The 14,981-nt window shown below is 35.0% G+C and overlaps 2 protein-coding genes and 2 non-coding genes across 4 annotated transcripts in view; 2 read left to right on the top strand and 2 right to left on the bottom strand.

The window, feature by feature from the left end:
* LOC107462810 (probable protein phosphatase 2C 42) overlaps positions 1-366 on the top strand; it is a gene marked incomplete in the record, with an annotated part of 4,058 nt that extends 3,692 nt beyond the window's left edge. The window contains 1 exon segment of the mRNA XM_016081481.3: positions 1-366. Coding sequence (XP_015936967.1) covers positions 1-117 — 117 coding nt within the window.
* Positions 367-7,700: 7,334 nt separating this feature from the next.
* LOC107462800 (uncharacterized) lies at positions 7,701-13,522 on the top strand. The gene is made up of 15 exons (XM_016081470.3): positions 7,701-8,114; positions 8,221-8,415; positions 8,497-8,571; positions 8,687-8,854; positions 9,087-9,250; positions 9,433-9,648; positions 9,989-10,115; positions 10,265-10,453; positions 10,763-11,004; positions 11,432-11,551; positions 12,034-12,259; positions 12,339-12,398; positions 12,507-12,680; positions 12,761-12,870; positions 12,994-13,522. Exons 1-15 carry the CDS (start codon positions 7,932-7,934, stop codon positions 13,157-13,159), a joined length of 2,415 nt encoding a protein of 804 aa, XP_015936956.1. The 5' UTR covers positions 7,701-7,931; the 3' UTR covers positions 13,160-13,522.
* A 1,188-nt stretch (positions 13,523-14,710) lies between these two features.
* On the bottom strand, positions 14,711-14,800 carry LOC127742576 (small nucleolar RNA snoR118). Its single transcript, XR_008003924.1, has one exon. It is a non-coding gene; the product is annotated as a small nucleolar RNA snoR118 (small nucleolar RNA).
* Positions 14,801-14,907: 107 nt separating this feature from the next.
* Positions 14,908-14,981, bottom strand: LOC127742558 (small nucleolar RNA R66). Its single transcript, XR_008003900.1, has one exon. It is a non-coding gene; the product is annotated as a small nucleolar RNA R66 (small nucleolar RNA).

Raw genomic sequence — 14,981 nt, 5'->3', positions numbered from 1 at the left:
CGACGCCATTTTCATGATGATATATCTGTTATTGTTTTATTCTTGAACCACGATCTTATATCCAAAGGCACAGTGCTAGACCCACCACTCTCACTTCGAAGCGCACTCGATCACTGACTCCAACTGGTGTCATCATTGTAATGTAAATTACACACACATGTTGTCTTGTACCAGTTTTTGGCAGCATACCACGATATACATGTGCCATTGCTACCTGCATTATAAGGTTGAGAATCATTCATCAGGCTCCAAATTGTTAAAAGTCATAACATGTTATTAGAATTTTGTCCATGAAAATGACAAAAGAAAAGAAAGGTAAAAAAGAATGTAACAAGCATTTGATTGTGGCCACTCCCTTTTCTAACCTTTGTAAGTCTTAAAATCTGGATTTAGACTTTTTATGACCGATTTAGACTGTGTAGGTAAATCCACCAGTATGTTAATTGAGTTCCAAATTATTTGACAAGTTAAGCTAATTTTGCATGCGTAATAAATCATCTTTGGGTGGAAATTTAACATTTTGCTTTGGCTCAACGGAAAAGACAAGATCACTTCGGCCAGGTGAAAATGCTACCTAATTTTAAAGAGAGATGTTAGGGGATTATTAAAATTTATTATTTTTGGTTATTAATTCAACCATTAATTCAATTTTTTGTTTTAATTTAGTAATTTAATAATATATTTTATCCTATATTTTTAAAATGTCAAGTGAAGTTTGCACCTTTTCAATTCACATGATCAATTCACATTAGTATGAGGAGCCAATGTATGTTTTATACAATATGTACAATGGGGTTAAATTAAAATTAGAATTAAATTAGAGACAATTAATTAATTTTGAGTAGTTTTCAATTTAAAATTTAAATCAAATCATGATTTTCGTTAGTTATGGCAATTAATTAATTTTAAGTAGTTTTTCATTTAAAATTTGGATTAAATTATTATTTTCGTCAGAATCAAATTAGAATTATTTTCCTCTCTCAATATGTTGTAAACTCTTCTCTCACTCTCTTCTCGAAGCAAAAATCGGTATAGTGTCGCCACAGTTACCAGTCGTCGTCGGACATTGCGCCGACACTCTTCCGAATGGCGCCGTCGTCCGCACAGGCCACCGTATGTAGGGAGGACGCGCATATTGTGCGAGTCGAGCTCGCAGCACCGCAGCAACCCGGACGTCCAGCGCTTCCATTGCAGTCGGTTTGTGCCTTCTTCCTGTCGCCGGAGGTTCACTTTCTCTGTGAACGTGGATGGTTATTCTTGGGTGTTTAGTTGTAGACGATGATTGTTGATTATGATTTATACACGTTCACATTGGATATTCGTTTTGTATGATTTTGGATGTTCAATTTCTCAGTTTTCGCGGATGTTTATTTTTCAAGTAATTCAACAAGACCCAGGCATGCAGCAGCGCTGGGATGATGCGAGCGCGGGGTTCGGGGCTGCAACTCACGTCGGCGACACTGACAGTTGCAGGTCACGGATGTTCGACCGCGTGAGGAGTGAAGGAGGTTCTTCCAGCGAGGGCGTTGGCGCAAGGAGGCGGAGCGCGACAGTTCCGGTCGGCAGGAACGGAGGTTACACGTCGCGAAGAAACAGAACAGGTGGGTGATGAAGGGTTAATGTGAAAAAATTTTGGGTAAATTGGAGGTAGATATCACAAGAAGCAACTAGAAGTTATGGATAATGATGTTTAATTTACATTATTAATATATATTGGACCAAATAAACAACCAATTATACATATTGTATAGATACTTCATTGTCTCCCTAGCGAGACTCTTTACATTAACACCAATTTAAGGGTAAAAAGTAAAAACAGGTGTATGTCATGTAATGTAATTGTTTAGTGTCTGTAGTTTGTTATAGGTATGACTTGTTATTAAGTCTGACATAATTTAGAAGATTGTTAAAAAGTTTGATATTTTTTTAATTAAAATTAAGTATATGTAATATGTCAAATTTAATGTCTACAAAAATTTTTAAAATATTTAAAATATATAAAAGTATTTATAATAAAATATAATAGATTTAAATTATCTAATAACTTTGATAATAACAAAAAATTATTTGTATATTTATTTATATTTTAATAAATTCAGGCAATTTTAATAGACTAATAAGACTAATTAATGAATTTAGATTTTATCTACTAATATATTAAGACTTTTATAATAACATAAGTTTAGATCTATTTTATAATAGGTTAAGTAAGACCAAATTAAATACTGCCTAAATTGTAAATTCTTGATAAATTGCTTGATTTATTTCCACCCTTAGACACCATGAACAGCCAATGAATATTTGCATGACGCTGCAGACGTGCATGTCCATGTAAATGTGAAATAAAGACAAATGAAGAAGAGTTTAATATTCACTCACTTAGATATTTTGATTTGAAATTTTTAATTAATTCACCTTATTATTTTAACTTAGGTTTAGCTATAATGTATCCTGTGAGTGCAAGTTAAGGTTGTTAATATTAAAAAATTTTAAATAATTTATTTTAATAAATATACAATAAATTTATTGAAATTTTAAATTTTATATCTCTTTTTATAAATATTTTTTAATTAATAATTTTATCATGTGACCTCAAAATACATATTAATTATATTTTTTTAACTTACATACGTATATAATATAAGCTTCTGGTATATGTTAAGTAATATATACACTTAAACTCTTTCTAGCAATAAAAGATGGATAAATCACATAAACAAATTGAATGGATTTTAATTTTACATGAATATTCTAAATGCAATAAATTTATATGCATGTCTTGTTTTGGCTATAAAATTATATAAATCGAAACAATTTAGTTCGATTTAAATTGACTCCATAAAAATCGAATCCATATGATTTGAATTAACTAGTGTAACAACAAATCAATGTAAATCGAATTCATTAGGTTCGATTTACTAAGAAAAAGCGTTACATATATTAAATCAAAACAACTTATTTCGATTTACAGCATTTGATAGACCACGGTAAATCGAATCAAACTAGTACAGACATGCAGTTTAATTAAATCGAATTTATTTAATTCGATTTACTAAGGAGTATATACTAAATAAATAGGATAAGAACATGAAGTGTTCAATAGAGTGGAATTCACAATGGCTAATGAAGATAGTTTTTTAGTTCTAATGCACTACAAAGAGACGATTCTGAAAAAAATGCGAGAGAATAAAATTTACTAATAAGAATCTATTGAGTCTCTTTATCAAACATTCTACGAGTTTTGTTGAGTTTTAAAATACTATACTCTAGAAATTTAGGCTGCATGGAATGAAACAGGTAGAAAAGTTATTTTATAGAATTTCAATTTCTATTGTTCGCGATGGGGTGAAGTACGATTCCTTTGTAATAGACAATGATGATGATTTGTAAGTTTTATTTCACTGTCATCGTCAGTTTTTCGAATTGAGAACCCATGAACTATTGACCAAACTTGGAGATGTGGTCTCTAGTTCAATAAGATCGAATCAGAATTATCAATTAGTGGCAATGGCAGTCGCCTCTAGTTCGACCCCTGTTGTTGTGTCTTTATCTATGCCTGTAATGGCATTTGCGACAATTTTTGTGGCATCTCCATCTTTCGCAGTTGATCTAAACCGTGATGACAATGGAGAAATAAGTGATAATGTGAATACTCTTGTTATGATCACGATTTTTGGAGAGGTTGTCATCCCGATTTCTGGAGAGTTGGAGAACTAGATGTCGTGAAAGATATAATGTGGATTGACGATGATGTGGAGCCCGCCATGATTGATGATGATAGCGATGATAATATAGGGAGGAGTATTCCTGTTGGTGCTGGTAGAGCATCGAGCTCGGGATGAGACTTTTCGACTTTAGACTTAGAGGCCATGAGACTGCAGGGGTCCCTGGATGTAGAATCCAGATTTGGGGTAAAAAATTTACAGGATATTTAACTTGGTCAGTAGTTTCAGAATAAAGCAAAAATCGTCTTATGTGTGAAGATTTATATCCACCATGGGATTAAGTACAAAGTGTCGGAATCAGAACATGTCAAATACTATGAAAAATGTAAGGAGTTTGAAAACAGTTGCCGATGGTTGATTCGAATTACTTTTTGCCAGCAAAATGGTATTTGGGAGATCAGACGGTATAACAGACCTCATGTATCTCTTGCCACGTCGGTCTCCAGTGACCACAAGAAACTTGATTATCATGTGATATCTGCTTTCATCCTTCCTCTGATCAGAGCTGATGCGGCTGTGTCCATCAAGGTACTACAGAATGCGATAGAGACACATTTTGGCTTTATACCGACTTACACGAGGGTTTGGTTGGCTAAGCAAAGGCCGTTGCATAGATTTATGGGGATTGAGAAGATGCCTACAATGAGTTGCCAAGATGGGAACTAGGTGTGCTGCCAGGTAGTATTGCAGTACTGAAATGCGACTTGGAGGCCAGGTTGACGAGTCATCATGGTATTTGCACCGACTTTTTTTTGTCGTTCCCACTGTGCATCAAGGCATTCAAGTATTATAAGCTATTGGTTAGCACTGATAGGACCCAGTTATTGCGTAACTTTTCTCTCTTGGGTAAGGTTTGCGGGTGGAGGAGGTTGTGAAATATAATTCAATATAATTGAATTCAAATTATATATATAGGGACACAACTAGTAAATCGAATCTATTACATTTGATTTACTCTAGCACCACATTTTCTATAAATTGAAACTACTCAATTTGATTTATCATAGGCTATAAATCGAAGCATCTTGATTCCATTTACCAGGGCCTTAAATCGAAGTTCATTGATTCGATTTACTATAGGCTACTTCACTAAAACGAATTTTCATAGTAAATCGAAACTACTGAATTCGATTTACTAGTGCACCTACTAATTCGAATCCAATTAATTTGATTTATATTAAACAAATGTAAATCGTATCAATTAACTTCGATTTATATAAATATGCAAACGAGACATTTATATAACCTATTTATATTTAGAATATTCATGTAAAATTGAAACTATTCAGTTTGTTGATATGATTTACTCTTAAAATACAGTAATGTATTCGTCACATCGCTTGAATTAATTTTTTTTTTGTCCATGTCATAGGCTAGGCCCTGCCCAACCCACAATATAAAAAAACACCAGGACACAAAGAAAAAAGGAAAAGGAGAAACGGCGATAAACAAACATGTTTCAAGCATTGATAGAAAAAACATGTTTCAAGCTAACTACCAAAGCTTCCACTTCAAACTCCTGCGCTGCCTCTAAGACTGCTGCAATTCCGTCATCTTCAAAGGGTCAAAGTTAAGGATCAGACCGCAAATATCCTCTAATGCTTCCCAATAGTTCGAGCTTTCACTTCTATTTATTTATTTATTTCTTACTCTTTTCTTTCTCCTTAAGGACGGACCAACAACCTGGCCCAGACCCAACTACCACAAAAGCTTCAACCGACCCGGCTTCAGGCTGCGATTCAAAAACAGCACTTCCCTCCCCTACCATCACCTGAGCACGATTTTCGTTGGTGAATGATGATTTGCCTCCCTACGACTACAAACTTAAAGCACCACTCCCTACCGCAACGAACTGTTCGACTATGGCTCTCTCCATGGATCAGTCTCGGCGCCTTCACCGCCAGTAACATCGCAAGGCTCGCCTCCCTCCTCTCCGCATCCTATGGTACCCTGATGCACACCTCCACTATGCAGATTCCTGCTTTCTCGGTTCAACGCTCCATTCCTGGTTTCCTTGACTACCCAACCACATTAGATCAGGTAGTATTGAAACCTGGGGTGTCTAGCAAGGAACTCAACAACCAGATCCCTCAAACACTAAGATAGTTGCTCTTTCCTCTTCTTGGATGATGTTCTTTAATTGTTGCGGAGGATCACATGTCCACGATCGATTAAGTCCTTCTCCATCTGCCAATTTAGCCACTGTATGTGCTAATTTGTTTCCTTCTCTTGGATCCCATGTTATCCTTGTTTCTGAAACTTCTGTTATCAATTTCTGGATATCTCTGATAATTGCATCAATTTCTCCTATTGAACTTTTCGATTTTAAAGTAAGAGCTTGACAATCTATTTCAATTATTGATTTGCCGAATTACAGATTTTGTGCCATAATTAATGCCTCCCTAAAAGCATAGGCCTCGGCTGACAAACTGGAATTGGCTATGATTTTTGTTGCTGAACCAGTTATCACTGACCCCTTCCAATCCCTTACAACATCTGCGATTACTGCTCTTCCTGCTGGCTGTAAAAAGGTACATCAGTGTTAATTTTCAACCAATCCTTGGGAGGTGCTATCCAGGTTACTCTTCTGCTTCTCTCTCTTGCGCTGTTATTGTGTATACTCTGAACTTCATCTTTAGCCCTCTTGAATTCTGATGCTGAGATAGCTGCTCTGATAATTGTTGATTTTGGATAATTCCTATATTTTGGAACACATTGATTTCTGCTCTTCTACACTGACCAACATAGAAATCCCAGCCTACTTGTTAACTCGTCTTGCATCTTTTTCCCCTCTTCCCTAATTTTTTGAATGTTTTTCCTTAACCATTCTACAAAAGATTTTACTGAGTCATATGTGGGTAAACACTGTACCTGGGCCCCGAACTAAGCTGCTCTTGTCCAGTTGCATAACAAGATAGCATGTTCCACTGTCTCTTTTTTTTTCTCCACAAATCCTGCACAAAGGATACTTAGTTTCTTTTTATAGAGATTTGCATTGACGGCAATTATATTATGGCAAGCCTTCCATAAAAACATCTTTATTTTTTGAGAAACTTGCATCCCCCGTACTTCTTTCCACAGCTTCCCATACTTAACACTTGAAGATGCTTGGTTCATGTCAGCTAGGGATAGAAATAGGCCAGACGACCTGTTAGGAGCCTGCAGTCTGGCCTGTATTTGGCCTGGCTTGTTATAAAATAGGCATAGGCGTAAACCTTTGTAAAAGTCTTAATATGTTAATAGGCCAGGTTCAGGCTCGCTAATTAGCCTTATTGGCCTGTTAAAACATAATTAAATATATAAATTATTTTATTATTATTATAATTATTAGATATTTTAAATTTATTATAATTTATTATAAATATTTTTGTATATTTTAAATACTTTAAAAGTTAAAAAGTTTTTGTAAATATTAAATATGATATATTACTTATAAATATTTTATTAAAAAATAATTTTTTAAAATAATATTTTTATTTTTGTAAAAAAAAATTATTAAGCCTTTTAACAAGCTACAAGCCAGGTCAGGCTTAGTACTTTGAAAAAAGTCTATAACAAACTGCAAGTCAAGTCCAGGCCAATTAACTACATAACAGGTCAGACTTGTTAAGAATAAAACTTAACCTGGCCTAACTTATTTTTACCCCTAATGTCAGCACATTCTTTTTTTTTTTCGACACATTGATATTCAGTTTTAATGGTATAAACACCATCCATCCTTTTTGTCCAAATAAGCCTATCCTTTTTGTTAATTGTGCTGAGCTTGAATTAAATTTATGCAGATTTCTTTCCTTACTATTTGTTTGGTTGGCAAGTTAGTCAAAAGTAAAAACGGATAAATGTTTCTTTTGATGATCCAATGGGCCATGGGCATGGTTTTCGACTTCTCGTCACTTTTGGTAAGGGCCGCATTTGCTTGGTCTAGCCCATTAGGACATTATCGGTATTCTAAAGAAAGAAAAATAGAACTCAAGACTCCGAGAGTGAATGTTGTACGGTACCGGCGGGTGGACTTGTTTCTTGAGTTGTTGCCTCAAGTCTCAACGACGACCTAACCAAACGTCCAAACCACACACACAGAGTGAGCTTCTTTTTGTTGTGTTCTCTCACTCTAACTTTAACAAGCTCCAGTGTTTGTTGCTGTAAGCACCAATTTCCATTTCTATGTATAAATTATAATTTGATCTGAGCTTTGCTTACTATCCCATGGTGCTTCCTCGGATCCTCCTCCTATTCGCCCTACTGAGTCATCATCTGACTCAGTCCGACTCGGCACCACAGGCCTTCAAGAGAGGTACCGGCCACCCACAGTGGCACCACGGCGCCTTCCACGACGTCCGCGATTCCGTCCGATCCGATGTTCGCCGCATGCTCCATTCCAGAGCCGAGGTCACCTCCTTCTCTTCTCCTCATTTCCAATTTCAATTCCAATTCGATTTCCACTCCTAGACCTAAGTTTGATTTTGTTTGTATACTGTTGTTGTGGTTCGTGTAGGTTCCGTTTCAGGTTCCGTTGGAAGTGAATGTGGTTCTCATCGGTTTCAGTGGAGATGGAGGATATAGATACACTATCGACATTCATAATCTGGAGCAATTTCTGAGAACGAGTTTCCCCTCTCACAGACCCTCTTGTCTCGAGACTGGGGAGCTTCTTGATATTGAGCATCATTTGGTCTATAATGCATTTCCTGTAAGCTAACCTTCACTCTGCCTCATACTCTTACTATTTTTTTTTGCGTGCTCTCTTATTAATGCTAGCTTTTAACTCTAGGCTGGGCAGCCTGAATTGATAGCACTTGAGAAAGCTCTGAAAGAGGCTATGATTCCTGCAGGAAAAGCTAGAGAGGTAACTGAAGCTTTACTTGCCACTTTCTGCCGTTTCGCATGGTTTTAAGAAATTTTTATCTGTACTATTTATTTTTTCAATAGAGATGGTTCTAAAATTTGTTTTCTACTTCCAGAGTGAATTTGGAAGGGAGGTACCTCTATTTGAAGTTGAAGCAACATCCGTGGAGCCAATATTTCAAAAGCTGTACTCCTATATATTTGACATGGATAATGGGGGATCTTCGGTCATAGATATGGACAGACCGGTGCCAAATGCCATATTTGTTGTGAACTTTGATAAGGTATAATCAATATTGAGTACCTTTTGCAAAAAGAAGAATGCAAGCTTTGTATGTTGTAACATGTGAAGTAATAGAAAAGTTTATTTTTCCCTAGCTAACTACCAATGATCTAATTATGAACAAATGAATGCTTAAGTTCTTCATATTTCCTTCTTGTTCAGTATTTATGTTCCACTACATTGTGGAAGTTAAATTTATTTTTATTCAATTGCTAATTTAAAATATATTGAAGGTGAGAATGGATCCTAGGAATAAAGAAAGGGATCTTGATAGTTTAATGTATGGCAAACTTCCGGAGCTTAATGATGAAGATATGAAAAAACAAGAAGGTGATTATATTTATCGTTATCGCTATGATGGTGGGGGAGCAACTCAAGTTTGGTTGGGGTCTGGAAGGTATGTACAAGTAACCTTATTTACTGTTGAACTTCAGGTTCCCCTTCCAAAGTGTGTTTTTATTAGCCATGGAGGTTTTTACCAGCATAAACTGGTTGCAGTGCATGTTTATATCCTAAAAGTAATCATGGTAGCTGATGTATGTATGCTAGCATGACCCTTTTTTGTGTTTGTGTGTTCAGATTTGTAGTGATCGACCTTTCAGCAGGCCCATGCACTTACGGTAAGATTGAAGCTGAAGAGGGAAGTGTCAGTTCTAGAACTCTGCCAAGATTACGAAATGTGATTCGACCAGGTGGTATGACCACAGTTTATCAATCCAGCAATGATATCTTTCTCGGGCAGCTTGCTTCTTTGATATCAACCACAGTGGAGCATGTTATAGCACCTGATGTAAGGTATTTGTGGTATCATGTAAGCATATAACAAGAAGTAAGAAATCACCTAATAAGTCAAGTTGGCTACTGCCATCCATTGGACTCTATAGCAAACCAATTTCAGCAAAGCCCTTTAGAATAAGGCCTTCTAGAATTATATGATCTAAAAATTTTCTTATGTTACTTGACCAAACCTGTAAATTTCAGTTTTCCCTTCATTTTCTCCTAGGGATACATTGTTACCAGTTTCAGCTTTTCTTTGACTACCATCAGAATACTTTTAAGAGCACTTGAAATGAATATTTAATTGACTTATGTATATTATTCTACAATCTCATCATGTTCTTATTGATATATTCAGGTTTGAAACTGTTGATCTTACTTCAAGATTGCTTATACCAATAATTGTCTTGCAAAATCATAATCGGTACAACATTATGGAAAGGGGCCATAATTACAGTATTAACATTGATGCAATTGAGGCAGAGGTTTGTTATTTCATTTTCTTCCAAGTGAACTACTAATTTTGGTTATCATGGATTTTGGAGAAGTGCCTGCTGCTGTTCTCTAGAACTGAGATTTAGTTCAGCTAGGCAGGATCAGCATGTCATTATTTTATACTTTTCCTTGGTTTCAGGTGAAGAAAATGCTCCATGATGGTCAAGAAGCAGTAGTTATTGGAGGTGTACATTCACTACATCGCCATGAGAAGCTTGCAATTGCTGTTTCAAAAGCTATGCGCGGCCATTCCCTGCAGGAAACCAAGAATGATGGTCGTTTCCATGTTCATACGAAGACTTACCTGGATGGTGCACTTTTAAAAGAAGTGGGTCCTGAATAGTTTTTTTAATCTATCATTGTTAATTTACTCATAATCTTATCGGCAACATGGTTACTTCCTTTTGTGGGGTAATTACTTGAGAGGTCTCTACATATGTTTAGGTTTTGAATAATGAATACGCTTTGCACCTTCTTTGACTAAATAGAGAACATTGAGTGCTTAGGAGATGCACTATTGCTCAATTATTTTGTAGCCTGAATGATCTTCTGAGGAACTGGCAGGATTCATTATTCAAATAATTAAATATGTATCCATCTTGAAAGATGCTAAATGAAACTTTCTGCTGATGTGCAGGAGATGGAACGCTCTGCTGATGTGCTTGCTGCTGGATTGCTTGAAGTGGCTGACCCATCTCTATCAAGTAAATATTTCCTCCGCCAAAATTGGATGGATGAATCTGAAGTGTCTACCGATTCTATTCTTAAGCATAAACCTCTCTGGGCTTCCTATGACTCAAAATATAGCAAGAAAAGGAAGAAGAAAGTAAAGAAACTCGGGGATCTGCAACCAACTTATGGAACCCGAGTAATTCCTGTGTGCGTGTACACCATTCTTTCTTGCATAAATGCATGTTATTGTCTATATTTATTAATACGTCTACGGACACAACACAAGTTTAAATGATCACCTTTATCTATTTCCAACTTCTTTCTTATTACTAATTAAACTTTGATCCCTGGGATTTTTCATGAACAAGATAATGTTGGTAAATTGGCAGCCAGTGATTAACTATAGGTTTTATGAAGTTGGCTTTCCTAGACTTCATTTTGGTTTGCAAATTGAATGGAATATATGAATATCCTGAAAATGTCAAGAATGACTGGCCTAGTAAAAAGGGAAATAGTCAAGGATGGGGTTTCAGGAGCTCTATTATTTATTTGCTTAACCAAGTCACAGTTGTTATATATTGACTGCCTTTTCTTCTTTCTTTCTTTCTTTCTTTCTTTTTTTTTTTTGGGTTAGCTTTGTGCTATCATTGGCAGACGTGGATCGAGACCTTATGATGGATGATGAAAGTATGGTATGGACAAGCAATGATGTTGTAATTGTGCTTGAGCATCAAAATGATAAGATCCCTTTAAGGTGAGTGAATATGATATGTGGATTTCTGTACTTGAAGTTGGAGATATATACTAACTATCTGGACATTTTAGAAGATAGGAGAAAGGGATAAATTGTCACCTTAATATATTATTTGTAATCTTGTGAAACCATCTGATGTTGCTATGTACAACTTCTAACTCTTTTTCCCTTGGGTTTCCTTGTGTCAATTTAAATACCAGTGATAATGTAAGATGGCTTCTGCTGTCTTAAAATAAATTGTCAATTTTAACTTTGTTATTTAATGTTTAAGTTTACCTTCTGCGAAGATATATTGCTCATCCATTGTGATTTAATTTTTAAAACAATATCTAACTGAATAAGTTTCTGAGAATGGAACAGCGTATGCACTGCCCTTATGAGTCATAAAACCTACTTCAATCTCCAGTTTTATTTACCCTGGTCTTCCAATTATTGATTGTCTTGCGAAACTTCACATCAGTTTTCATTGTCTTGTTTGACAGTTATGTTTCGGAGACCCAGAAAAGGCATGCTCTTCCATCTCAGGCACAACGGCATATACTTGCTGGCCTTGCCTCAGTTGTGGGTGGTTTAAGTGCCCCATATGAGAAGGCCTCTCATGTACATGAAAGACCTGTTGTGAATTGGCTTTGGGCTGCTGGTTGTCATCCCTTTGGACCATTCTCAAATACATCTCGCATCAGTCAAATGCTCCATGATGTTGCCTTAGTAAATGCGCTCTTCATGTGCCATATTGAGTTTTATTTGCTAAGAACTATTCTCTAATTGGATTTTTGTTCTTTAACAGAGGAACTCAATATATGCACGTGTGGATTCTGTACTCCGTAGAATTCGGGAGACATCAGAGGTATTCATGCTTTCATTTGATTTTATCAATCAAAATTTATTCATGCTTCATTTAAATTATATAAATACAAGTGCTTGATTTATATAAATCCATGTCAATTCCGTACAGACTGTCCAAGCTTTTGCAGCAGAGTATCTGAAAACTCCCCTTGGTGAACCAGTGAAGGGAAAGAAGGAGAAATCAACCACTGAACTATGGTTGGAGAAGTTCTACAAGAAAACAACAAATTTGCCAGAACCCTTTCCTCATGAATTAGTTGATCGCTTGGAAAAATATCTCGATGTAAGCTAAACTTTGATTGCAGTTCTTGACCTGACTTATGGTTGTTTTTATGAACATTGTTGTTTGTATGCATCTACCAGGGCCTTGAGGAACAGCTTGTTGATATGTCTTCATTGTTATATGATCATCGACTACAAGATGCCTTCTTGAACAGTTCAGATATTCTGCAGAGTACCATGTTCACCCAACAGTAAGTTACCCTGTATTTCTTTTATGCCGAGAAAAAAAAGGCATATATACTTATTTCGTAGTGTTTGCCTTTTTATAAATAAAATGGTGCTATTGTAATAAATACTTATAATTGTGATTGCAGATATGTTGACCATGTTCTGGCCTCTGAGAAGGATAATATGAGATGTTGCAAAATTGAGTACAAGTATCCCGTGCACTCTTCTCAAACTTACATCTATGGGGGAATACTTATTGCTGGGTTCTTTGTGTACTTTGTTGTAATTTTCTTCTCATCTCCAGTGCGGTGACATATGTTAGATTTTGACCCCAACAAGAACCAATAACCAGGCCTTATCACATTTCGGTAGAGCTTATGGTTGCCATACCAAATCGAATATATGCAACAATTTTGAATGCGTCAGTGCAGCACAAATTACTGGAGCAACGTTGACTAGATTTTATGTATTTGGCATAAAAGTTGCCAGGAGGGTCTTCAGCTTTCTATTTGCTTCATTAACTGAAGAAAATCTCATGTACACTTTGTAGTCTCTTGGGGCGGGGATGAATGCTTTCAGTAGATGCGATTAAATGGATAACAATTGCAAATTCAATGGGTGAAATTGACTTTGGCAATAACAATTTTGTTGTGTCTAGAAAGAATATTTGTTGAAGTCGCTTGTTTCTTGGCAACATGCATTGTCTTAAACGCTTCAGTACCATCCTTGAGTTTAAGGCATTTCACAGAATTCAAAGTTATTCACAAAAGAAACTTAGTATTAACGATTTTTTTTTAATTTCATTTTTCACTCAACTTTTTTGGGTGTACAAGTAAAGTATATTTAAGTATCAAGGAAAATTTACACAACACAAAGAGGGAAATTTTTAAGCACACAACATTGCCAAAGCTTAATATCTACTTATCTAGCTTGTACTATACGAAAAGGAGGATTGGTAAAATGGCAAAACCTTAAAATACAGTAGGCTAGGTATTCATCGTCCGAATTTTTTGTATATGAACAACTTAATCTATAAACTGTTATACGCTTAATAGTTAAGTCTTTTAAATCTGACTTGTTTCTAGGAAAGATTTTTTTCTTAGTAAAAATAATTTAATTTTTAAATATTTATATAATGTTCTACTGACAATTTTGTATTAACGACTTAATAACACTTAAATAAACTTATTCTATGCACATGACATAAAAATTCAATCACTAAATTACTGATTATAAATTTATGTATAAATAAATACATAAGTTATTTATCTCGATTTTAATATATATTATTTATTATTTATAATATATATTCTATACAAACGATGAATCTTTAATATACATTTAATATGGTTAAAAGTACTTTTATCTCCTTCCTCTTTTCTGGTTAGACATTTGTCCTTTCATAAGTTTAAAGTTTAAACTCTATGAGGCTTGACACTTAAAATAAAATTGAATTAGTTATGATTAATTCTTTAGATTCATTTAATTTCATAATTTGTGTCATTTATTTTATACATGAAGGTTTATTATGAATTCTGGAAAGTGAAAAGAAACAAATGTCGAATCTCTTTCATTTTTCAATCTCAAGCATTACTTAGTACACAGATTATCAAGGAAACATCGCCCATAGTCGGTAATATTCCAATTTCAAATCTTACTTTTTTTCCATTATTTAATTCTAAATGATTCAATTCTGATTATAATTAACTTATTCAATTAGATTTTAGAAAGCTTGAATGTGGAGCTTAAATTGCATATTTCTGTTTTTGGTCAACAATCAAACAAACACTATCCAAAGACTTTCACTTCGTGAATTAATGAAGATATAAAAAACGATTTTAGGAATTAGGAGAATGAATGAAGATATCAGACATAGCTTTCTAGGCTAGCAATGTGCATCAAATTAAGCAGTATATTTACTGCTCAGAGCCCAGTGCTTATTTCATCATTTAAATGCACTCGCATTATTCTCTTCGGAAAAATACATTTGACCAAAATGAAAGAAAGAACAAAATAAATTAAACGGGAAGGGAAAAAAAAACTAGTAAAGGTTGAACTTGATCCTCAGCGAATATGCTTATAGCTGTCATCAAATTTTAAAATCAGGTCTCAAAGATTCCATGCCATCATAGGA

This window comes from Arachis duranensis, chromosome 1 (assembly GCF_000817695.3).
Source record: "Arachis duranensis cultivar V14167 chromosome 1, aradu.V14167.gnm2.J7QH, whole genome shotgun sequence".
In the NCBI taxonomy this organism is placed as follows: Eukaryota; Viridiplantae; Streptophyta; class Magnoliopsida; order Fabales; family Fabaceae; genus Arachis; species Arachis duranensis.
This window is presented reverse-complemented; position numbering and strand designations above follow the sequence as displayed.

Excerpts from the sequence above, each read along its gene's own strand:
- LOC107462800 (XM_016081470.3), top strand. The coding sequence starts at position 7,932 with ATGGTGCTTCCTCGGATCCTCCTCCTATTCGCCCTACTGAGTCATCAT. Across the intron at positions 8,416-8,496 it reads TGGTCTATAATGCATTTCCT|GCTGGGCAGCCTGAATTGAT; the intron begins GTAAGCTAACCT and ends TTTTAACTCTAG. Across the intron at positions 9,251-9,432 it reads GTTTGGTTGGGGTCTGGAAG|ATTTGTAGTGATCGACCTTT; the intron begins GTATGTACAAGT and ends TTGTGTGTTCAG.